Genomic DNA, 27143 nt, shown 5'->3' with positions numbered 1-27143 from the left:
ATTGTCTTTTTTTTAAGCAATTGAGTCATACAGCTAAGAAGTGTTAGATGCCTGAGTCTGTATTTGAACTCAGATCCTCCTGAGTCTAGGGCCAGTGATCTATCTATTGTGCCATCCAACTGCCCCAATTCTGTTGTCTTTATCATGAAAGCATTTTGCTCTGCTGCCAGTTGCCTAGAACATTTTCCCGTGTCTCTAAGTCTCTGTACTTTAGATCTTTAAGAGAATCCGATCTTAATTACAGTACATATGCAGTTCATGAATTGTTCTTTCTTCATGCTGGCTCAGGTGGCGGCAGGTGAATCTCTGACAAGCAGCACATGATCTCAGGCCTTACTTTGGCCATCCCAGGTCTAGCGGAACAGAAGCTGAGTAGGATCATTTACCATGGTGGCCACTAAGCCTTACATCAGCCCCCAAGGCTCTTCATGTGAGAGAGTGGTAAAGGACAAATACCTGGCAATTTCTCCTTATATTTCATGCTCCAGGGAGCATGACATTCACAAAGAACTTGGCCGTTTGAATTCCTCCAAATAATAACATTAAAATGAAATACATTGTTCAGTTTGGCTTCTCTCACCTTCTGCATCTGCCTTGGAGATTATCTTCACTGTCATTAAACCCGGGCTAGAAATACGCAGTAAGATAAGGGAATAATGGGAGATTTAGCATCAAACAAGCTGGAAGAATTTCCTTTTTTTGCCATGTAACTTTAAAAGGTTATTCAACCTAATATATCTAAGTAATGTGGATTCGGCAGTGAATTTAAGAGAGTAAAACATTCTCTGAAAATGGATTACAGCGCATTCGAGGAAGGATTGGATCTCAGAGCTTTCTGACCCCAAATCTCTTGTCCGATTCACTTGATTGTATAGTCAGAACAATTATTTAATTAGCATGGGTGAGCATTGTGTTTTTTCCACTCGATTCTTTCCTGTATCAAAACTTGAGAGCTGTTTTTTGGAGAATGGGCCCAAAAAGTCACAGAAACACAGAATCTGGAAGTTGGAAGAGAGCCCCACAGCCACCCTGAAATGAATCCCCAATCTAATATGCAAAGCAAATGATCAACTATATTGTACTTGAACAGCTCTAGTGAAGGAGTAATAGAATGAGAAAGCTTCTGAGCACCTCCCAAAACTGGGGGCCTTTTCCTCTGTCACCTTGAATAAACCATTTCCCTTCCCTAGGCCTTATTTCCTCATTTGTAAAATGAGAGCCTCGGACTAGATGACCCTTGAAGTCCTTCCAGCTCCAGATCTGTGACCTCCTGAGGAAGCCTGTTCTGCTTTAAATCAGTGCTTTGTGTTAGGCAGTCTTTCCTGTCAATAAGGACTAGATTTGCCTCTACCCACTTATTGTGACCCTCCTGCTCCAAATAGGTCTGTGCGTGAGAAGGGAAGGATCCCGGTGCTATTTTCATTGTCACATGGGCAGTCTTAGAGAAGTCCATCAAAAGTAGGTTGCCATTTGTGCTAGTCATTACAGGAAAAGGCAGAGCCTGAAGGTTCATCATCAGTGCCCCAGGTACGGGAATTTGAGTCTCACAAAACTCTGGAAAGTACAAGCAAAATTATCCCCAGTTTGCCAGATGATGAAAAAGAAGCAAAATGGCATATCCAGATGCGTTCAAGGAATCTCACAATCCAACTGAAGAAGCAAACAGAATTCTGAATAAGACTAACACTTAGAAAGTGACACTTAAGTTAGCAATATAACATAATAATATATCATATAGTAATATATTATATATAATATAAATATAATAATAACTCAATTATTTCAACTATAAACCTGAGAGAGTAATAATGCTCTTACTTACCACCCAGGAATATTGTGAGGATCATAGGGGCATGAGGTTTTGAAAAAGCAGAATGATCATCAAATTGCTAAACTGGGCAGTGAAATCTCCCTTAATCTTCATCTACAGTGATTGCCTCTCTCCTGAAATTCATCATGGCCTTGCAAGCCAGCAGTGATATCCAGTCTTCTCATGTAGCAGATATATACCCAGATGATTAAGTCACCTGGATTTATAATGGGAATTTATTAAGCTCCTACTATATGCCAAGCAATGTGCTAAGTGCTAGGGATACGGAGAAAGGCAAAATATGGTCCCTGCCCTTAAAAAGCTTACAGTCTAAGAGAGGAGAAAATATGCAAACAGTTATGTGCTATAGATGCAATGAATCTTCTAAAAGGGAAGGCACTAGCATCAAGGGGAGCTGGGAAAATCCTCTTGCAGAAGGTGGGATTTTAGTCGGGCCTTGAAGGCAGAAATGGTGAGGGAGAAAATTCTAAGCATGAGGAATGACCAGGGAAAATGCCCAGAATCAAGATTTAAGAATGTCTTGTGTAAGGAAGAACTTGTCACTCGATCACAGAATATGTGGGCAGAGAAGGAAAAGGAGGGGGTGTGTGGTTTGAGAAGACTGGAGTGATCAGAGGGATCCATATTATAAATGTCTGTAAAAGTTGAATGGAGGATTTTATATTTGATCCTGGAGACAAGAAGGAGCAATTTGATTTTATTGAATTGGTGGGGGGAGTTGTGCAGAAAGAATGGCATAATCAGACACGTGCTTTAGGAAGATCACTTTGATAGCTGAGTGAAGGATGGTTTCAAGTAGGGAGGAAGACCAACTTGCAGGGCATTATAATATGCCCTGTATAATAATATGCAACAGGATGGTGACATTATCAAATGAGGGAAGCGAGTACCTACAAGAGATGAAAGGAAGGGGAAAATGGCAGGACTGGACAAATAATTGAATATAATTGAATAATAAATTGAATAATTGAATATAAGTTAGTGAAGAACCACAGATGACACCAAGTTTGGGAGCCTGAGTAACTGAGTGGTTGGCAATCCCCCTCAAAAATATCTGGGAAGTTTTCGAAGAGGGGAGATTTTAAGGAGAAAGTAAGTTCTGTTTTGAAATGAGTTTAGATTGAATTTAAGATGTCTACAGGACGTTCAGTTTCCAATTTCTAGTAGATGGTCGGAAAGTAGAGTTCGAGAGAGAGGGTAGGACTAGATAAATGGATTGGAGAATAATCAACATCGAGATGGTCATTAAATCCATGGGAGCTGATGAGATCATTAAGTGAAGAAGCATAGAGAGAGAAGAGAAGAGGGCCCAGGCCAGAGCCCTGCGAGACACACGTGTTTTGTAGGCATGAGCATAATAAAGAGATTGAAGAGAGAAGAGTATCATGAAAACCTAGAGAGAAGAGCATCAAAGGAAAATTGATTGACGATGTCAGAGACTGCAGGAAGTCAAGAAGAATGAAGCCTAAAAATTGACCTTTAGATTTGGCAACTGAAAGATCTTTGACTCCTCCTTTTTTATCTCCTATACCCAATGAGTGACCAAGAATAGATAATTTTCCAAATATTTCTTCTCTATAATACCTTCTCCCCACAGTTTAAACCAGGCTTTTATCACCTGCCATCTAAATTGGCATCATGGTATAATGCTAGCCCTAGAATCCTGGGGATGAATCCCAGCTTTGGCCATTGACTTCCCATGAGACTTTGAGCAAGTCACTTAGCCTCTGTAAAGTAAACAAACTGATCTAGATAATGTCTCAGGCCCCATGCAGTTCTAGGCCTGGGTTACTAAGATCCTATTGTAACATCCTTAAAGTTGTCCGCAAGATGGAGAGACTCCCCCTTCACTCCTTTCTGCCCATTACCATAGGGTCTCTGATGTTTGTCCCATCATGTCTAAGATCATCAGATTTGTAAATCCCTCTAATTTGTAAGTCCACCAGAATGATCACGAGGAAATCTTTCTTTGGTGATAAAGTATCTTGCTGGCTTTTAAGATGACCACTCAAGGTATCACTGTTCACAGCCCAATATTGTAAGTGGAGTTTGGAGGATGCAATAGATATTCTCCCATCTAGGGAAAGGGTAAGCCCTTTCTATGGTTAAATTGTTTTTAAGTTAGTTGCTTTTTTTGTTGTTTTTAAGTTAGTGTCTAATTATAAATTGCAGTTTGTGTTGCCATGAACACCTTTCTCTGATAAGTTTAGTAGAGAGTAGAAAATCCCAATAAATGTTCTGATTAGTTAAGTTTTGGTTAATAGAAGTCATAGTTTTGTCTTATCATGACTGTAATATCATTATATTGATGATTCAAGCTTCTTATTAGTAGCTATGGGTTTTGATATACACACCCCACACAATCAAAGTATAGCCACCCTCCCAGATGACAAAACCAAGTAAGAAAAGGCAATAAATATGGTGATTCCATCTGTAATATGTAATATTCAGCATCTCCATGAGAGAAGGAAGGTATTTCTTGCCTGGGGAAATAATAGTAGTCTTTGTCCTTGATCTGAGTTCACCTGCCTTATAGTTTTGTTTTCATTCTTATACTTACTATTCAAGAAGTTGCATTGTGTGTTGGACAGAGAGCAACTTTTGAAGTTTAGGAATACTGGATTTCAGTTTCATTCACCGACACTTGTGAACAAGTCCGTTAACTTCTCAGAACCTGAGGCACCTTTCTAGGGTTAGTTTCTATAGAAAATTTGGCTTTAGTAGAAAAGGTTTCTACACCAGAATTTTGAAGACACATGAAAACTCAGTGTTTATTCTCCAAGTTCTGCTTTCTCCACTCTGCATCAGTTCTTATAAGCCTTCCATGTTTCACCAGTTTTCTCATAACATAGTGTCTAAAACAAGCAGTAACACTGTATTGTTGTATTGTAATACTGAATTGTCTAGCATCCTTTTCAATGAGGAATCATTTTACTTTCAACTTTTTGGAGAAGTGGTAGTTCTCTCTTGGAAGTTCTTCCGTCAATTAAAATGATATAGAAATAACATCCCAGGGCTTCCCTGTGCAGAAGCACAAAGTATGCTGTCTCTTCCCACGGATGTCTTCAAGTGTGGCTTGTATGCATACTATCCAAAGGAAAAAGAAAATTCAGCACAGTTTATCCCTGAGATAAGGAAATAGATTAGATTAGAGGGTACCGCCAGGAAGATGTGGTGGCTCTTCATTAGGCTTCATTTTAGGGTTCAGATTGTCAAGCTATTTTCTCAAGTATCCAAATGGCAGAAGTAGCTTAACTGAGTACAGCAAATTATTCCCATGGTGGATTAGGTTATTTTTCTTTCTTTAAGTTGAGAAGTGCTGATTCAACCTCTTTATGAAAAAAATAGACCTCATTTGTTTTTTCATTTTCCCAATCAAAAAATAATAATTTAAATGCAGTGGCTTCAAGTAGCTGCTACCTGATTGTTCCATATTATAGCTAGTTCTCAAAGAACCATAGAGATTTATGTATGTTAATCACCTTGCCAACTCATTAGTATGACTGCCCCTGCCTCTTCTTGCAGTTTTGGCTTCCCTGCCTTGCTCAGAGTATACCTTCCTAGGCCTTCTCAATTACTTCTTGGTCACGTGAAGATATTGTACTATTTGATCTTCCCTTGGTTGTTAAAATTACCATCCTAAGACCAGTCATGTGAGTAATCTGAGAAAATGTATTGTTTTTGCATCCATACATGTGATCAGGGCATTCCACTGCTCATTAATCTTGTGCAGAAGGAAGGAAGTAAACAAGCATATATTAAGTACCTATTATGTGCCAGGCATCCTACATGACACTTTACAAACATTACTTCATTTGGTCCTTAAGACAATCCTTGGAGGTAGGTGCTCTAGGTAGGTACCCACCTACCTAGCACTCTATCCACTGAGCCACTTAACTTAAAAATATACTATTTTTTTATCTCTAAGGTGGTTCTCTGAGAATAGAAGGAGAGGAGGATCCTGGAAGGGAGGGGACATGGACTATATCAATGTAAAAATCAAGACCAATAAAATCTTATTTAAAACAAAAAAAATTATTTGTTCAAAAGACACTATGCTTCTGCAAAACTGTATAAAATCAGATCTTTTTTTTTTTATTTAATAGCCTTTTATTTACAGGTTATATGCATGGGTAACTTTACAGCATTAACAATTGCCAAACCTCTTGTTCCAATTTTTCACCTCTTACCCCCCCCACCCCCTCCCCCAGATGGCAGGATGACCAGTAGATGTTAAATACATTAAAATATAAATTAGATACACAATAAGTATACATGACCAAACCGTTATTTTGCTGTACAAAAAGAATCAGACTCTGAAATATTGTACAATTGGCTTGTGAAGGAAATCAAAAATGCAGGTGGGCATAAATATAGGGATTGGGAATTCAATGTAATGGCTTTTAGTCATCTCCCAGAGTTCTTTCTCTGGGCGTAGCTGGTTCAGTTCATTCCTGCTCCATTGGAAATGATTTGGTTGATCTCATTGCTGAGGATGGGCAGGTCCATCAGAACTGGTCATCATATAGTATTGTTGTTGAAGTATATAATGATCTCCTGGTCCTCCTCATTTCATTCAGCATCAGTTCGTGTAAGTCTCTCCAGGCCTTTCTGAAATCCTCCTGTTGGTCATTTCTTACAGAATAATAATATTCCATAATATTCATATACCACAATTTATTCAGCCATTCTCCAACTGATGGGCATCCATTCGGTTTCCAGTTTCTAGCCACTACAAAAAGGGCTGCCACAAACATTCGTGCACATACAGGTCCCTTTCCCAGTAGTAACACTGCTGGATCAAAGGGTATGCACAATTTGATAACTTTTTGAGCATAGTTCCAAACTACTCTCCAGAATGGTTGGATTCGTTCACAACTCCACCAACAATGCATCAATGTCCCAGTTTTCCCGCATCCCCTCCAACAATCATCATTATTTTTTCCTGTCATCTTAGCCAATCTGACAGGTGTGTAGTGGTATCTTAGAGTTGTCTTAATATAAAATCAAATCTTCATTAATCAGATATTTTATGGGTTTTATAATTCAGATTTTTATTGATATCTTTTTATTTCTGAGGGAGTTTCTCATCTAGGAGTTCCCCAAACTATTAAATCATAGAGCCAGTCCCTTTCTCCAATTTTTACATTACTTTCATTTCTGAGTCTCTCCTTCTACTACCCAGAGTCATCCTTTGTAAAGAAAACAAAAAGATGGTAGCCATTTCATATATTCTTCTTCTAGTTCTGCTTACTTCCTTCATCGGTTCTTATTTCTTCCCATATTTTCCTGAATTCTTCGTATTCATTGTTGTTTTTTAAAATGATACATTTATGTCCCACAATTTGTTTGGCTATTCCCCAATCAATGAACTTTGTTTCTAGTTCTTTGCTCCCACAAAAACAAAATGTTGCTATAAATATTTTGGTTCACGTAGGACTTTGCATTCTGTCTTTGATTTTCTTGAAGATATTTACCTGGCATTGTTATCTCCAAGTCAAGAAGGTATGACTATCCTGTTCACTTAGCACAATGCCAAATTGCTTTACAGAATGGTTTAACCATTGTACCAGCTATACCACCAATATATTAGTGTAACTGTCTTCTGGCAGCCCTTTCAGTGCCATTTCTATCTTTTTATCATATTTGCCAGTTAGGCGTGAAATAAAACCTCAGAATTTGTTTTTGTATCGGCAGCACATCTGTTATTATTAATAATTCAAAGTTATTGTTCATATGATTGATGGTATTTTGAATTCTCTTTGGGCCATTTCTCTCTTGGGGAATAGCTCTTGATCTTAACTATTTTAGTTTCTTGGGTATCAGACCCTTATCAGAGCTATTTGGTGCCACAACTTTTTTTCCCAGTCAACAACTTCTTTTCTTGTCCTGGTTGCATTGGTTTTACAAAAACTTGTTAATTTCATGTCATCAAAAGTATTCTTTCTGTCTTTCGTGATTGCCATTTTCCTTTATTTGGTTAAGAATTCTCCCTTAACAAAACAGAAAATTTTCTTGTTAGCTCCCTCTGGTATCGTGTAAGCTGTTTATCTGATTCTAGTTTCTGCTGAACTGCTTCCAAGTTTTCTAAGAAGTTCTTAGTGTACTATTCCACAAGTAATTTTTGTTTTTCTGATTTTTCTTTAAATGTACATGGAGTGGTCACAGGCACTAGAAAGCTCAGGAAATGTTTTGTAATGGATCAGTATTCTCATAAATTAGATATTTAGTCTGTAATCAAATTGTTCTGCAGATCTTATCTTCTTATCTGGTCTGTGCTACTTGTCCTTCAGCATCAAATATTAGACTTCTTTTAACTGAAACCTAGGTCTCCAACGATATCTGGGGCCAACTCTATTCATTCTGATCTATATTGTTGCCACTGGACCCAAATGGGGCCAGAGGACAGAGTGAGATTTGTGATTTTGCACAGCCCTGTCTCACTTAAATCCAGTTAGCTTGCAAATCATGACAACACCTTTGCAATGTCATAATACTCCTCCGGAACTAAGGACAAACAGCAACTAACTCCATTAACCCAAGTGCCAGAGACTCTCTCTCTTTTCAGATAAAAGAGGCAGGTCTTAAGAAGACAGTTCCATCTAACGGATTTAATACTATAATACTTTGTTTCCTGGGGCATCTAATCTCAAAGTAGGATCTTCACAAATGAAGTTAGTTGAACTTGTCTAGGGATGAGTATGTATTCTATCTCATTTCAATTTGGTTTAATTGATAGGGCAAGAAAGAAAACCCTCAGGTATTTAGGAACATTGCCACCAACTTTGATGACCCTCGTTGTTAGTATCAAGCTGAGCATAAATCAGCTTTGCTCACCAGCGGTATCATGGAGAATGTCTAGCAGAGGATCCCAGTGGAAAAGAAATTCCAAATACATTGTTACATCTTCCCAAGGCCCTATTTGTGAATGAAATATTTAAAAATTTTATTTATTTAGTGTTTTATTTTTGCCAGCTACATGTAAAAAACAGTTTTTAAACATTTGTTTTAAACTTTGAGTTCCAGATTCTTTCACTTTCTCCCTTCCTACTCTTGCCCCCCCCCCCATTGAGAGTGCAAACAATTCAGTATAGGTTGCATATTTGTAGTCATGCAAAAATTTCCATAATAGTCATGTTACAAAATAAAAACAGACAAATAAAATACAGACAAAAAACCGTCAAGAAAATAAAGTTTTATATTTAACATGTATTGGTCAACCTACCATCTGGAGGAAGGGGTGGGAGGAAGGAGGGAAAAAGTTGGAACAAAAGGATTTGCAATTAATTCTGCATATATCTTGTAAATAAAAAGCTATAATAATAAAAAAGGAAAAAGAAAAAAGAAAAGAAAGTTTTAAAAATAAAGTATGCTTCAATCTATATTCAGACCCCCTGTTTCTGTGGGTATGGATAGCATTTTCATCTTAAGTCTTTCAGAGTTGTCTTAGATCATTGTACTGCTGAGAATAAGCACATTCACATTCACAGATGACCCATCTTACAATATGCTTTCACTTTGCATCAGCTGATGAAAGTCTTTCCAGGTTTTTCTGAGAGCGTCCGGCTCATCATTTCTTACAGCATGATAGCATTCCATCATAATTACATACAACAATTTTTTTTCAGCCATTCCCCCCGTAATGGGTATGCCCTCAATTTCCAATCCTTTGTCCCCAAAAACAGCTACAAATATTTTTATACATGTAGGTATTTCTAATAGTGGCATTTCTCCATCAAAGTGTATGCATGGTTTTATAGCCCTCTGGGCATAGTTCCAAATTGCTCTACAGAGTGGTCTAATCAGTTGTAAACATCATTTTGCTGATGGTATCAAGTCCAGAAACATTACAAAACTTCCTAGTTAAGATCCATAATCAGGAGTTTAACCTGCCTACTCACTGAAGAAAAACCTAGTGGATAAAGAATGCTCACTCAGACTATATTATATAGTTGTTTGGACATCCCTCATTGTTATTTCTTGGATAGATACTGTGTGGAGCCCAGAATTAAAGAGGACAAGAGCAGTTTGGATTGCCTCTGAGACTTTGGGCAGTGCCTTTAATGACCTCAAGTTTCTCATTTAATAGATTCCCATCTTTTTAATACTTTTTTGGTGCTGGTGTGTACCTAGGAATCATGGGAAACCATCCTAACTAAAGAATTTAAGTGAAGGATCACACAAAGAGTGTTGGAGAGATGTGTGGTGGACATGAACACTGTAACCCATTACTAAGGAAGGATTGCACAGGAGAAAAACACACACACACACACACACACACACACACACACACACACACACATATATAGTCATCAGAGAAAAATAGATGGGCCAATTAAGTGGTGAAAGAGACAATACCTTATTGACAATCCACTGGCTCCATTTGTAGCCATTCAACATGGAGACATTTAAAGAAAGGCAGCCAGCATGCGAGGTACACCCACATAAAAGATTTATGGGAGAAGAAAGTCACACAAAATGAAGAGCTGTGCTTGGGGTGTGATCCTGTTGGAGAGCACCTCCACATTGATGACATCACAGCTCTACCAAAATACAGACATCACGAATTACACAGAAGCAATAGAGAATAGTATTCTCAAAGTAAGCTATGGTCTTTTTTCTTCCACTTTTATATTTCCTTCTTTCCTTTATTAAACATCTTTTAGTTTGCCAAACTCCATAGAGTCCTTGAGTAATTGGTATTCATATTCATTTGTAAAAATAATGGAATCTTAGAATGTCAAAGTTGGAAAGGGCTGTAAAGGTCGGCTAGTCCAAAGTCTTCATATTACTGAGGAAAAAAATTGAATCCCAGAGTGGAAAATGCACTTTCCCAAGGTCATACAGATATGAGAGAATATGGCCTACAACTGGGTTTTTCAAAGGTTATAACAAAAAGATAAACACAGAGAGAATTAAGTTAGAGGAATCATCTTTCACAATTAGCCTGACATAAATCATTACTCACTAAGGGCAAATGGCCATTTGCAAACCTATAATACACTCATGTTTCCTTAAGGTCAAACTGTAGAAATGAGTCACATGAGTGAATTATGAGCATCGCAGTTCATGTTGTGTTTATTCCACAGAATACTTTAGGATGTAGTAAGTTGAGGGAACTAGAAATAGCAGTGAGTGGCAAGGAACTTACTGTACTGAAAGCCAAGAATTGTAATGTTTACTTCTCGAATCTCATTGAAGAGTCACTCTTAATTCCTTTTCTCTGTCTTTCATCTCTCCATTAAGCATGTGTCTCATTTGCAGCCACCCTATTTTACAATGTATCATCACTTTAAAAAATAGCTCTAAAACAGTAAAATGAATTTTTTATCTCAATTCCATAACTAGGTTTCTCACCCTCCACCCTTGTACAAAATACTTGGTCCCTGTCTTCACACTATCTGTATGTCAAATGAAGCTAGTACTACTTGCTATTAGTATATCATAGAGTGAAGAAAATTAATGAGATAATGTTTGAAATCTAATTTAGGTTAAAGTGGATAATAAAGGTGTGCTATCAATGAAGAGCCCATTAATTTATTTATTAATTCATTAAGAAGAAGAAGAAGAAATTATTAATTCACTAAACCTTTTGAATGTATCAGTTGCTTGTTAATTTCCAGGCAAATTGAGAAGTATTTTTAGCAACAAGATTGTTAGAATATATAACCTATAATAGAAAAAAAGAAAAATCGATCGATTTGAGCCTAGAAAACATCAGGAGTCTTGTAAAGTTAGTAGATTAAGTTGTGGAAATTCTGGGTTCACCTGATCTGTGCCCCTCCAATTAAAGCAGCCAGATCTCCCTAATTCAGATTTACTATGGCATGGGATGAAGGAAAGAGCACCAGGCAAGGGAGTATTCTGTTATGACATAGAGTTGAAAGACAGTTTTATTAAATAATAAAGTACATAATCAATTAAATAAGAAATAAATAAATTAAATAATCAAGTACGTAAGAAAACTAGAACTAAGTTAACTATGTTGCCTCTTAAAGGAATTATTTTTCCTTATTCCTTAGGGAATTATTTTAGTGAACAGTTGTGGGTGATTTATAATTAATCTACATGTTTTCCAAATGTTTGAAAGCAGTTGGAACAATCCTCCTACAATTTTATTGAAGACTATTAATTTGCTTAGAAAACCATTTCACAGGAATGCCATGTTTCCTTCCCAGTTTGGAACCTATGATTATAATAAATTCTGAATCTCCGGTGTTGAAATGAGAAAGTTTTTGCTGTGACACTAATGAAAACTACTAGTCCACTCTGGATCCAATAAGCTTTTCTTGCTACAGATCTCACCTGTATGCAGCACATGTGCCACAGCATGGACAAATTTGAATGAGCTGAGCGTGCTGCATGGATGCCTTATCTTTTAGCCAGTACATAAGGTCAGAGCTTGTTAAGCTGCTGTTCCAGGCCTCTGGCCTCAATAATCCCCTTGACTGTAGTCACTGCTACGTAGATAATGATGGGTAGCTTCTGGCTTTCATCTTCTGCCTCCACCTCCCTTACCCAGAAATATTCACTCTTGTTGGTCTTTCCCTTGCCTTCCCAAGGAGTGGTATACAGTAGGCATGAACTTGGCGATCACCCTGCTTTTCACCCATAACTGTCTCCTTTGGCTCGTTTCCAATACCACTCACCACCATTCATTGAGTAAGAGGAGGTAGCCTTGATATTTTAAATGTGTATCCTTTTGTTGTGATCTCTTAGAACCTTATGCCACATCTTGCTCCTGATAGAAGGAGGTTGTTTCTCCATCAACTGCTTGCATTGCCAGATTATTGTGTATGAAATTTGGACTTGCTTCATTGAAACATACATTCTGCCCTGTACATGGTGATATTATAACAAACAAATCTGTAATAGGTTCCCCATTGGCTAGATGGTGATGTTGAGATCTTAGAGACATCCGTAGCTCAATGTTATCCAACCATGTGCTGTCCATTTTGCATAATGGTGCCGATATTGTTGCCACTACCAAAAGGACACATACTTTTGAGTTATATGATCCAGAATGGAGCTATATTGGCGCTGACTTCTCTGACGAGCTCAGGGAAGCAATTCCTAGTTTGAAATAAACATGTGACAGAATCACAATGGCCATTTTCTTTGCCAAAAAGTAGGCTTATTAAAAGAAGTGGTTACAGACAAAATAAGAGGTAAAATAGGCACCAGGAGTGGCAAATATGGAAGTTGGAAGAGCGATAGGGTTCTCACTATCAAGAAATGTGGAAGAATCCATTAAAGGAATATGCCATAAGGCCTGGTTATGCCATTGACTGGCAGGTAAACTCCACTATGGAGTTTAGCAGGCTAACCATAGTTAGTTATATGGCAAGGAGAAAGACGCCATTAAAGGGAAGGCACTATGGGGGTGGAGGGGAGAGGGGGGGAAAGGGAAGAGAAGGAAAAGAAGGTGTGGGGGAAAAGTAGAGGAGAAGGGAAAGAAAGGGGAGAGGAGAGGGTAAGGAAGGGAGAGGGGGAAAGGAAACAGAAGGGAAGAGGGAGTGGGAGAACAAGAGAGAGAGAGAGAACAAGAACCTCATAGTGGGCCTAGTACTGAAAAGGATTTAACAAACATCTTCATCATAGGCATATCTTTTTAGGGGAAATACAGCCTTGGGGGTTTCTCAGGGGAGGGAGGGAAGTACCAGGAAGCTCACAGGGAGGAATCAAAGAGATACAGATGGAATAGCAGATCTGATCCCAGACCCATCTAAAAGATATCCTGATCAATATTTCAAAGGTGGTTTAAAGATTTCTAGAGGTTAGGGGATAGGCACTGGAGGTTGATAATTCCATCCTCCAGGCAGCTGGGTGATGCAGTGGATAGAGCACCAGTCCTGAAGTCAGGAGGACCTGAGTTCAAATCTGATCTCAGACACTTAACACTTCCTAGCTGTGTGATCCTGGGCAAGTCACTTAACCCCAATTGCCTCAGGGGAAAAAAAGTTCTATCCTCAGAGTCATTCTATACAAACAGGATAGTTTGGGAATTGGTTATGTCTGATACTAGCAAGATGGGTTTCTTCCCAACTGGGTAAAAGAGTAAGTCCACATCATTCTCCATTCTCCTTTGACTAGATCCTGTCTTGAATCAGGGGCATGCGTGTGAAAGGCCACTAATATGAGAATGAACTTCATTGATGTGAAATTTTACTTGATTTGTCTCTTGAATCATGATTTTAGCCTCATCAGCCCACCCTTTGACTTGTCTCCATTCCAATAAAACAGCAAAATCAGACCCATTATCAAGGCTACCCAGACTTTCTCTTCTTTGCCATAGCTATTCTCTCTGTGTGTGTTTCCATCTTGTAAAGGGAAGGAGCAACAAAAGTAGGGTATACTAACATTTGATATGTCCATACCTGCTACACAGAGCCAGACTGTCACTAGAGTGCCACAATTTCTAATTCAAATCAACAAACAAACTGTTAATAACAAAAAAACCACCCACACCCAATGTGAATTTCATTTGCACCTCTCTGTAACAGTCTAGACAGGCTGCATTGGGTGTTATCCGATGTGATAATTGCTAAGTAGATCTTTGCCACATACTGGGCTCATATTCGAATTACAATTTGGAGGTTGCGTATCATTATTACTTTTCCTGCCTATAGCCTTTCAAAATTTGACAGAAGCCTTGCTGTCTTCTCAGCAAACAGAGGGTCAACCCCATATAATAGGCAATTATTAAATAAGAAACATTAGTTTAGAATTTACAATGGCCTGTAACACAAAGAGAATTGGTATCTTCATTTTAAATGATTCTTCATGTGACTCATTTCGGGGTCCTTTGTCTTAACTCACTTTCATTTTTTATTTATTTTAGTGTTCTTTTCTTTCTTCAAAAAAAAACCAAGTTGAATGCCTGGCAGGTTGAAACATGTGTGAAAGCAATTTGATTATTCCCAATTTCCTTATTATGAATGAAATGTATGAAGAAGTGACTGACCTTTTTAAAAAAACAATTTTTCATTGTTGTGTGCTTTGCTCCAGACATCAGAGTCGTCTTTTCAAAGCTCCCTCATTTTGCTTGCTTTTCCTTGCAGCCACATATTCCATTGGAAAAGCAAAGAGACAGTAAGCTAATGAGATGGGTCATCAAGCTCTGGAAATATGGGGAGAAATCTAAAACCTTATAGAACATCTGTTAATATTTTTCAGTTGGAATAGGGGGAATGAAAAAAACAAAATTTTTATTGTAACTAATTCGGGTTGAAAAGTTATCTGAGGGGGAACCATATTAGGGAGCGAGGGGAGAGAGTGAGTGACAAGAGATGGAGAGACAGAAAGAGAGAAAAGTCAGAATAAAAATACATTAAGCAAACAGAAAAAGCAGTAAAGAAGCAAACTGCATTTTAAATCAAAGTTGTATCTGTGGTATAGGGAATTTTAAAGGACTCCATGTGGGGAAAAGTATTTCCTGGGGGCCTTAGGGCTGCTGTTACAAACACCTCCTTTCCTAGTGATCCTCGCTCTCAGAGCCCCCAGCTGTGATGTCTCTCCCTACAGCTAAGCAGCAGGAAACAGATAGAGAGGCATGAAACCCATAGCAGTGCCACTGATCCATGTCTTTTGGGAGGTGGGGAGCAGGGAGAAATGGTAATTAGAATATTTAGCCCTGTACCCACACTAGGGAAACACCCAGATTAGGGTTACTAAATCTGTCCCTTAAGAACCTTCAGAAAGGCTCTTCTTATTTCTTGTTTGCTAGACAGGGGATGATGGATGTAAATCCTCACAGAAACTGAACCAAAAGGGAATAAAAGAGATAGGATGTACCATCTCCTTCAAGCCTTCCCTTATTTCTCTTGGGCTTCATGCAAGTGGAGCCATAATCACTACCTGAGCATTATTAGTATAATGCCCACACTTAGTCCTCACTGACTGACGTGTAGTTTTCTCAATTTTTCAGTCATTTTGAATGCTAGGTGAGAATTGGGTGCTTTGTTTGGTAGATATTCAAAAGTGTTCATTAGGATCTTCACTAGGATAGTGATGATGGGAACAGAAAGGAGACGGTTACAAAATACTTTGCAATGGTGAAATCAATGTAATTTGGTAAAAGGTGAAGGAAAGGGAATTGTCAAAGACAAATCCCAAGATTTCTAACTTGGATGAGATCTGGTGTCACTGACAGCTAACAGGGAGGTCAGAAGGAAGAATGGTCTTGAGGGAAAAGAAAATCATTTGGGGACATGTTGAATTTCATTTGTAGGTGCCCAAAAGCACTGGGCACCTGGAGATGTAAGACTAGATCTTAAGGGGAGTGAAGGGAAGGTCTGGTTTAGGAGACTTCCTGCGGGAGCCAAGGAATGAATGAGATTGCTTCTTAAGGCAAAGAGGGCTATGGTAAGATGAGCGCTGAGAACAGAACTTTGGGGAACACATCTTAAGATGTTGGGGGTCAGGAAGTCCCAGAGAAGGTATAATATTAGGAAAGGAGAAAATGAGGAGATGTGGGTATTTCCAAAAACCAAGGGAAAAGAGGCTATCGAGAAGAAGGGGATGGTCACTGAGGTGAAATGCTAGAGAGAGATTAAGAAAGATGAGAACCAAGGAAAGATTTTTTTTATTTAATGATGCAGAAAGATGTTTCTGGCATGTTTTAGAGAAGTGTTTCAGTAAACTGATGAGGGCAAAAGTCAATGTCAAGGGATAAAGGAACAACAAATACCAAGAGTGATGAAAAAATGGAAACATTGGATATATGCTACTATTTTTTAGCTGAGGCAATTGGGGTTAAGTGACTTGCTCAGGGTCACACAGCTAGGAAGTATTAAGTGTCTCAGACCAGATTTGAACTCAGGTCCTCCTGACTTCAGGGCTGGTGCTCTATCCACTGCACCACCTAGCTACCCCCTATGCTACTTTTTCAAGATGATTAGTGTTGATGTATAGAAGCCAGAGTAGATAAAAAGGTTGAGGAGAAAGATTTGCTCAGCATTGGGGACATCAGAAGGAGGGATTTGCTTTCTCTGTCAGAGAAATGATGGTAGAGCCTCACCATTCTATACCAACAGAATTCTCTGGGAGAACTAGCTTCCTTTTCATACCTTCTGTGTACTTGCTTATGGTTGATAATAGCAAGATGGACTTCTTTTAGCATTTCCTGATAAGGAAAGAGAATGAGCTGGTTTCAAAGACCACATCACTTTGATGGGAACGGTCTTCAGAGGTTATTTTATTTACTGCCTACGTTTTATGGAGGGGGCATCTGTACCCAAGTGGCCCAGGTCATATAGCTAATCAATAGAGGAGGTGGAATTTGGCTCCTTATCCAGATTTCATCATATTTTTCCCTTTAGGAGTCATTTGGGGGGGGAAGGATAGATGTCCCCTTGCCTTAACACAGAATACTGCATCTAAGAGAAAATAACAACTAGTTTGTCATACGTTAAGGATGTAACTTTGTGGAAAAGAGCTGATAGATAGAAAAACAGACAAGTAGATAGATTCCAAATTTCTGTCAATGAAATTTATACCAACATCATCTAGTCTACTCACATAGGAAAGCAGCCCAGTACAATAAGAAAGCATGTTGGATTTCGTGTCAGAGGACCTTTGAAAGCAGGCTCTGCTACTTGTAGCTAGCTGTCACCTTATCTCCATGGGCCTCAGTTCATCTCGGAAATTTAGGGGGTCGTACTGGTTTTGCTCTCAGGTCCCTTCTAACTCCATCTATGATCCTAGAAAGTAAAAACAATATAACCAAAAAAACCAGAAGACACACATGCATTAGAAAGCTCAATGGCAAGCTCCTTGAGGTCTCTGGACATTGGTTTTGCTTTTAGTTTTTGCTCTGTGTTTCTCTGGAGGGTCCAGCATGGGCACTGTGCATACAGCTGTTGCAATCAGGGAATGGATATTATAAGCAACAAAACATCATCTACATGACATTAGAAAAAGGAAGAGCCCCTATTTTTTCAACCAGTGGGAAAACATTCCCCAAGGTTGGACAGCCTCAGGAACTAGCAGCACTTTAACCTGGCTTTCTAATCCCAAACGCTGGCCACCATTCTGCATTGCCTCTGGTACTTGATTGGGTAGTCAGTTTGTGCTGAAGGAATTCACATGAGGGAGAAACCTCTGCATGAAGCACTTAGAGTTCCTCAAAAGTAAGAGTACTTGTTTTGTTTTGTTTTAAATTGATAGAAGTTCTGAAAAACAGATTATATGTTTCCATTTCCACGGTGGTCATTTTGAATGGCATTCCCAGAGTTTTTCTGCAACAGAATATCACTCTTCTAAAATGGCTTCTTTTTCCTCCACTCATTTTTCAGATGGTTTGACAGACTGTGTGGACCCTGACTGCTGCCAGCAAAGCAACTGCTACATCACCCCTCTCTGCCAGGGCTCTCCAGACCCCCTGGACCTTATTCAGCAAAGCCAGCCCTTGCTCTCCCAGCATCCTCCGCGACTCTTCTATGACCGAATCAAATTCCTTATTGGGAAAGACAGCACTCATGTCATTCCTGGAGAAGTCTCATTTGACAGCAGGTATGTGTTTAAGCTCAATGAAGGGGGGAGCAGGTCATGTTTCCTTACACAGTTATGATGATAATTTAATTCAACTCAAACATCTCTTTAGCACCTACTCTGTCAGTCGCCAAACTAAATACCGGGAGTGCCGAAACAAAGGGAAAACCAGCCCCTACTGTCCAAAAGCATGAATTCTTAAGCAGATAAATAAATATACTCCAACATGAGAAAGAAGTGAGCATTAACAATTGAGAGAAGGTTCCATATAATTTATGCATTTGAACTGAACCTCGAAACAAGTTGAGGATTGTTTCTCTACTACCTCTACCTCTACTAGGTAGAGGTGAGGAAGAAGTATGTAAGCATGTAGAATAACCTTTGCAAAGACACAATGACTAGAGGTTGGACACTGATTTCATTGAATAACTAATAAGCTACTTCGACTAGAACGTTAAGTGCTGTAAGGCAAGTTGGCAAAGGTAGGTGGGAGTCAGATTGTGGAAGGTTTTAAATGTCAGGCTGAGAAAACTGCTTTTTATCCTGAAGGTAATAGGGAGTTACTGAAGATTCTTGAGGAGGGAAGTGGTATAGTCAGATCTGGGTCTTACGAATAGTATTCTGGTAGCTAGGAGGACCATGGTTTGGATAAATCTGAGTTAGCTGGAGAGAAGAGATGTTCTGAAAGTCATCGTTTTTGCAAAATCATAGAGTTAGCATTGGAAGGGATTGTAGAGGTCATTCACTTCAACACCCTCACTTTATAGGAGACCCAGAAAGATTCAGTGACTTGCCTAAGTCACAGAGATGGAGGGCAACATAAAGTAGACTTTGTGTCTAGAGTGTCTCATTCCAGTTCATCATTTTTTCTTCTTCTAATCATAGTCTGTTTGGTTAATGTATACTAACACCTTTGTGAGTAGTCAAAACACAAGAGAAAATTGAAAACTCATTTCTGAACATTAATAAAAGCTACATACAAGAGAGAAACAGACATAAACTTACCCACTACATGCTATAGTATCTCTATATATTTTTCTACATATATTGTATATATATATATATATATATATCAATAAAATAAAATATGCAACAGGAGTAATAAATAGAAAATAGAAACAGTGGTAGATATAAATAGTTTTGGGAGAGCAATAAATTGAAATAAAAAGAATATCATGTGAAAATAGCATAATAGAGATTCAGTTCACAACATGGAACAACTCTGACAAGACATCCATCATAGATTACAAAATTTTGCTATTTATTATGTGAATTAGCAAGGGGAAGGCAAGTTCCCCAGTGGAACTTACAATTAACTGGGAGGATGAAGCCATTAGACAGAAAAATACTATGAGGTGGAGAATATCTTGATCCTGAAAAAGATTCAGCAAAAATCTTCATCATAAGCCCACCTTTTATAGGGGAAATATAACCTTGGGGCTTTCTCAGGGAAGGAGAGGAAATAAAGGTAGGAGCAAGGATGTATACTGAGATGTTGAGAGTCCCTTGAAGATATTAACAAAAACAGTCTAGGAAAACCTGGTTTCCCTTCAAAGGTATCTTTAAAATGCTGTTCAAGGAAGTCTGGGCACATTGTGTGCAATTATACAATTATTTTGTTGCACAAGAAAAATCAGATCAAAAAGGGAAAAAAAATGAGAACAAAAAACAAGCAAACAACAACAAAAAGAGTGAAAATGCTATGTTGTGATCCATACTCAGTTCCCACAGTCCTCTCTCTGGGTGCAAATGGCTCTCTCCACCCAAAGATCATTGGAACTGGCTTGAATCTTTTCATTGTTGAAGAGAGCCACTTCCATCAGAATTGATTGTCGTATAATACAGTCCTTAAAACTAAGTTCCCTTAGCATTTCCAGACAAGGGGAGAGAACAAGCTGGTTTCAGAATTCACATCATATACACAGATAAAATCCTCCTCCCAAGATTGTGTGTGTGTGTGTGTGTGTGTGTGCGTGTACATGCACTACACATGCAAACATAAGATTAACAAAACCCATATATTAGCAAATAACCACAACAAGGAAGAGCAGGTTCTTTTCAGATCTAAATTGTGTCAATTATATCATATTCCATTTTTTTTGTTTTAAACCTGAGTTCTAAAACTTAATTTTTTAACTCAGACAATTTTCCTTAATAAGAAATGGTTCTCTGTCTCATTATTAAGTGAATTTGGTTTCCTCCTCAAGGAATCCTAGATCTAGGGCTAGAGGGATTTCTGAGGGCCCCTGCTCCAACCCCTTCATTGTCCCCATGCACTTAAGGTCCTTGGAAAAGAAAAACAAACCTGCCTTTCCTGGGATCACACAGATAGTAAATTATAGAACCAGTGATTTGATCCCTCTGTTCCAAATCAAAATCTATTTATAACATACAGATGGTTTCATTTATTTTTATTAATGACTTGTACCAAGGTACAGCCCATTTGGTAAAGAAAAAAACAGCCATTACCAAGCTACTTTGAAGCATGAAAAAGGGAGATCCCATTCATTTTCTCAGTGACTTTTTCTGCTCTAGCTTTAGCCATGGCATATTTTTCTAATTAAACTAGGCATGGCTGCCGTTATAATCTCATGAAAATAATTTGTTCATTAGGCTGGTTAATATAATTGACTTCAAAGGAAATTGCAACACATTCAGAAAAGCAGAACACAGAAGCCGGCACTGTGTACCTCGTTTCCTGGTGCATTGGATCTTCCACGTAGCTAAAGGGCTTGTACACAGGCCCACAGTCATTTAAGAATGAGTCAACTAGACCTTGCTTTACACTTTTGACATATTCCTCCAACCCTTCCCCCCAAAAAAGAAAAAGATTTGAGAAAACAGGGTCCAAATCTATTTTCTTATTGACTCTCTCTTTTCATTTCAAAAATGTAGCTCTACAGAAAAGAAAAGAAAAATGCCCCAATGATGAAGTTCTGAAGGGACAGAGAAAAACTTTTAGTTTTAATTTTAGAGAAAGTTTTAGTTTGGAACTGATCCCTCAGGCAAGTAGGGAGAAGGCACTGATAAAGATCATTTCAACTCCATGGTCCCACCCTCTGGGAAGGTCATCCAGTCTGAAATCCAAATTATGTCAAACCCCTGAGAGCCAATCTCTATAGAGGTCTCAAGCAGTCTCACCTCACCATACCTTGTCAGAAATCCCAGTCATATCCCTGAGGTTAAATTTTCCCTCTAAAATATCTTTATGGGTTCTCCCATGGCTGTTGCCTTCCTTTGGCTCAACTTGCCTAGTGGTGTCTTCTTCCCCTTTCCCCATGCTTTGTGGTCTCTCCTCCTATTTCCACTATCCCTCTCAACCCTACTTATCCTCCTTATAGTTAACTCTTAGGGTTCTAAGTCCCTTTCAGGGCATGCCCCAACCGCATGAGGTGCTCCCTTTCTTCTGGGTAATTGTGAGTTCCATTGAGAAACTTGTCTTTCATATGCTCTCCCACTCTATTTCATATTTACTATTTCCCGTGTCCATTGTATCGCTTTTTGAAAGCTCATATAATATTGCCATATTCCCCATATTTATTGTCTCTTTTTTTTAATTAGTTTTTTATTTTCAAAACAAATGCAAGGATAATTTTTCAGCATCGATCCTTATACAACCAAAACCCTATCTTCCAAATTTTTCCCTCTCTTTCCTCCACACTCTCTCCTAGATGGCAAGTAATCCAATATATGTTAAACATGTTAAAAAAAATATGCCAAATCCAGCATATATCTACATAGTTATACAATTATTGTGCGGCACAAGAAAAAAATCAGATGAAAAAGGGAAAAAAATTGAGAAAGAAAACGAAGTGCAAGCAAACAACAAAAAGAGTGAAAATGCTATCCACATTCAGTTCCCTCAGTCCTCTCTCTGGGTATATAACATCTCTTTCATTGAGATACCTCTGCAATTTCTGTAGATACTGGATTTTTGTTAGGGTGATGTTCTGTGTAGTTTCCAATTCATCCTAGTTAGAAGAGCCTTGCCAGGAGGTCTGAGTAATCTTAAGAAAAACAAACAAAGAGAATTTGCTCGTTACTGAATTTACAGAAATGTCACCCCACACACTTAAAAGACTAAGAATTACTGGTCTTTAATGGGCAGGATTTCATAGCTATTGCACATTTGTTTGTGGGGTTTTTTTCTGAAACTTAACCTTAACCCACTTTCTCTGGCTACTATTAAGTTTTGACATTGACCAGTGTTTGGACTGGTTTATACACGATAGGTATTTTTTTTTATTAATTAACATCTGCTTTCCCCAAGTTTAATTCCAGAAAAGGAAAGAGGCAGGTGGAGAAGGAAAAGGGGAGAAATCAGTAAATGTGAATTTAAATCCTTCAACTTCCTTCCCAGAGGTTTTTAAATTTTGTTTACTATCTTTTGTTTTTATATAGAAATCATTTTCTTCATTTGAATCCTCTCTTAAAGAACAGAAAGAATGTTCAGGATGACCTAGATCATGATATTTGGAGCAATAAACTTAGAAAAGTAAAGAGAGACCTAGACACCCCTGGAGGAGCTTCGTGCTTGCGTCGCCAACTTAGCAGCTGTCTCAGTGAACAGGCCAGGAGTGAGGCTTCCAGACCTCTTCTGTCTGGATTGATTGGGCTTCTCTAATACATTTGTTAAGTACAGCAAGTTATCTGTATTACAGGGTACATGTCAGTTCTTTCACATAGTGATCTCAGGCTTTGCAAGCATTTGATAATTTTAAATGCCGGTGACTTTTCCCCATAGAAATTAAGGATAGTATTGCCTTTGGGGGAAAAAAAGCAATTGGACTAGAAAAAATCAGAACTGTCGGTACTCCGTGTCTCGCTCAGTGTATGGGCTGGAGACAGACCTGAATTTTCATCCAGATATTGTCTACTAGATGTGGGTGTCCTCCAAGGCTCTGTCCTGGTTCCTCTTATCTTCTCCCTGTCTACATAGGGTCAGCAACCGCAGCCTGCAGCCCATGTCTGGCCTGCCACCTGTTTTTGTAAAACCCTCAAACTAAGAATGATTTTTTACATTTTAAACAGTTTTCTTGGAATACAACCATGTCCATTTATTTATGATTTCTCTATGGCTGTTTCAATAACAGGGTTGAATAGTTGTGACAGACTGTATGTGACTGTCTCATTGCTTCTCACTGCTGCTCAGTGCACTATAAATCCCAGTGACACACTTATAACTTGACAGTGTTTTGAATGCCATGTCCATCACTCTACCATGATATTTTTTTTTACCAGTGCACACTCATAGCATCAAAACGGGGAAAGAAAAAAATATATTTTTTTTTAGCTCAGAGATAAGACAAAAGTATTTCTGAACGAAAACTACTCTTGCCCACCATTGTCAAATACTAAATGGCTTTGGAAATTAGATTCTGTTGCAGACTTGTTAATGTTTCTTAATGAATGTAGCTTAAAATTACAAGATAAAATCACTTATGTGCAAAAATTTTTACTGGGCTAAAGTTAGTTTAATGAAAATTAATATTGTTTGGATCAGAAGTAATGTCAGGCTGCTCGATACACTTCCTGCACGATCAAAAGTTAAAACAAAAAGCTAGATTTCTATTCCCACATGTATTTGCAATGGATATATTTTCTGAGCTCAAACTACAGTTCCAGTCAGAATTGATGCAATTGTGAAAAGAATGTCAATATTACAGAATCTATTTAAGGGTCCAATTGAGGAGCTTCTACCTCACTTTCCATTGGAAGCTATTAACGTACAATTCTACATTTAGCTACATGCTAAAACACAAATATCAAGAGAAGGCTCTAATATAGCTAATCTAATATGTATGAATATATTCAATTAAAATCATGACTGATAACGATATTTGGCAGTGTCTGTGTTACACGAAAGTTTTAAAGATAAAATATATAAAATTGGATAACAGATCAACACTAACAGACGAACATTGGCGATCGATTTTGATTAGAGAACACTTAATCCAAATAAGTGGAATGTTATTCCCCCCAGAATGAAGTAGGTCTGCAATACAAAGAATGACATTCAATTATCATTATTATATTTTAAATTTTGTCAATAAAACTAAATAATATCTAAACAATATCATTGATATTCATATCCTCTGATATCCTTTGACCCTTTACAGAAAAATTGGCTGATCCCTGCTCTATATGCTTTTACTTGATGATCTCATCAGTTCCCATGTATTTAGTTATCATCTGTAGGCTTATTATTCTAAAATCTTTTTGTCTAACTCTAAACCCTCTTGACCTCCAGTCTGATATCTGCCTATTAGACATCTTTAACTGCATGTCCTGTAGACCTACAAATCTCGACATATGCAGAGCTTATTCTCCCAAACTTTCCCTCATCCAAACTTCCTTATCAATGTTGTGAGTACCACTCATAGGCTTCTAACCTAGATGTCATCCTTAACTCCTCATTCTCTCTCAGCCCCATCTTCAATATCAAATCACTTGCCAAGTCCTGTCAGTTCTACTTTGGAAACATCTCTCACATACATCCCCTTTCTTTGTCTGGCACTGCCACCACCCTGGTAAGGATCTCTTTGCCTCACATCTGGACTATTACGATGGCCCACTGGTAGATCTCTATGCTACATTCTCCTCACTTCAATTCACTCTCTATTCAGCTTGACAAAGTGATCTTCTTAAAATGCAGATCTAATTATATCACCTGACCTCCTACTCAATAAACTTCAGTGGTTTCCTTCCACCTCCTGAATCAAATATAAAACATTTTTATTGGTTTTTCACGCTCTTTCTAACCTGGCTTCCATCTCTCCCAGTTCCAAGCTTTTCCCTGCCTGTCCACCATGACTAGAAAGCCCTTCCTCCTTATCACTGCCTCCTGATCTCCCAAGCTTCATTAATGTCTCAATTAAAGTCCCACCTTCTACAAGAAGCCTTTTCCAATCCTTAATCTTAATGCCTTCCCTCTAAGATTATAGCCAATTTACCATGTAGTAATATATATATATATATATATATAAGTATAGATAGATAGATAGGTAGATAGGTAGATAGATATGGTTTGTACAAAGTTGTTTACTTCTTACCCCTATTACTTTGAGTTCCTTGAGAGAAGGACTTTCTTTTTTGCCTTTCTTTGTATCCCAGTGTTTAGCATAGTGCCAGGTACATAGTCAATACATGCTTATTGACTTTTCTTAGTATAACTCTTTCTCTGGAGAACATGGCTTATTGTCACCATATCAGACATATGTGAAGCTAAATCCATAGTAGGAGTATGATATCTTTGAAAATACAAGCATTTTAGAAGTGAATTTCTCAAAATTGTTACCAGTTTAATGCATTTTGGTGCAATTATTTGAGGTTATTTTTATGACAACTTTTAAAGAATAATTGACTTCTGCACATGTTTAAGTTATATCAGATTGCTTGTTGTCTTGAGGAGAGAGGGAAGGAAGGGAGAGAAGGAGAAAAATTTGGAACACAAAGTTTTGCAAAGGAGACATACAGCGAACAGCAAGGAGAAAAGTATTAACCGTCTCATAGCATATAGGGTGGTAGGGACGGGGAGTAAGGTATAAGAATGTTGAAAACTATCTTTGCATGTACTGGAAAAATAAAATATTGTTAAAAAAGGAAAGTGGGTAAAACTAGGAGAACAGTTTATATAGTATGAATATTATAAATAAAAATGTGGAAGACTTAAAAAATAAAAATAATAATCTTTAATTGTGTAGGATTATATACCCTTTTCACTTCTCAAAGCACTGTCACCATGCTCGTAGCATTAGCTGTCACACCTGGCCACAGAATGCCAAAGATACCACCTACACCCATATACTATTCAAGGTACCAGGGGGAAGAATTTTGTTCTTCCGATTCTTAATTCATAGCAATCACCCAGAATATTGAGTTTCTTTCAGTACCCTAGTACTGCATGTCAGACTGTCTGGACTTTCCTTATATTAACAGTTGTCTGAGTGGGGTTCAAGGCTCTCTTGGAGTTCAAAGTCCTTTGATTGGTTGCTCCAAATGGAGTCTTTCACATACTGACCACGGGCTGCTTTCCTTCCCCCTTATAAGCACTACAAGATCCCAGATTTACTTGCCACAGGTCCCACAGGTAGCTGGTAGCTGAGCTGACATTTGAACCCTCCCGACTCTGAACCCATCTTTCTCTCCTTTGTTGCACATTGAATAAAATTCATTTTGGGTTTCTTTTTTTCGTATCTATTTCCAAAGTATCTGCAGAGTAAATCACATATTGCACATGCCCTGTACAGCTTATTATTTTTTAATAATGTAAATAGGTGAATAGAAGCATTATTGATCTTTGGTGCCTAAGCATTTAATCATTATCAATAATGGAAAAGGTTTTTATAAATATATAAAACCAGAGTACATTAAACTAAATGACAGCAGTAATTTGCAAAGCCAGACATTTCACTCACCATCACTAATGGAATAATGCTTTAAAAAAAATAGTACCAGAAGCAACCAGCTATATAGGACAGAGACCTAAACAAAGCAGCAAAAGGCGCGTGTCCATCAAGTGTTTATGGTATGACATTTTTTCACATTTGCCTGTGAGGAACTTCTTTGGGCACACGGTCCTTACTGGTAACTTTAAAGCCCTACAGAAAATCAGTTCCCAAACATAGAGCCGGACTCTTTAAAGGGTAAGGCTGTGATCCTTCAAAGAGCCCGGAACAAAACACAAAAAGGTAGAAACGTTTCTACGATGGCTGTACAGTCATGGCTCTGCCTTGGGCTTTCTAGGCATTTCGCATCTTTGATCTGGCCTAAAACTATATTTAGTATGCCTCATTGCCACCTACTGCTCAATATTTTGAAG

At 38.2% G+C, this 27143-nt stretch overlaps 1 protein-coding gene across 4 annotated transcripts in view; it reads left to right on the top strand.

The window, feature by feature from the left end:
* Positions 1 to 27143, top strand: part of TENM1 (teneurin transmembrane protein 1) — a 784948-nt gene that overhangs the window by 621667 nt on the left and 136138 nt on the right. For all 4 annotated transcript variants that reach the window (XM_031945150.1, XM_031945147.1, XM_031945148.1 and 1 more), the window contains one exon: positions 18127 to 18343. In XM_031945150.1, coding sequence (XP_031801010.1) covers positions 18127 to 18343 — 217 coding nt within the window. The remainder of the gene's footprint in view (positions 1 to 18126; positions 18344 to 27143) is intronic.

Source organism: Sarcophilus harrisii, chromosome X (assembly GCF_902635505.1).
Source record: "Sarcophilus harrisii chromosome X, mSarHar1.11, whole genome shotgun sequence".
Lineage (NCBI taxonomy): Eukaryota > Metazoa > Chordata > Mammalia > Dasyuromorphia > Dasyuridae > Sarcophilus > Sarcophilus harrisii.
Note: the sequence above shows the minus strand (reverse complement) of the source record. Positions and strands in the feature narration are given on the sequence as shown.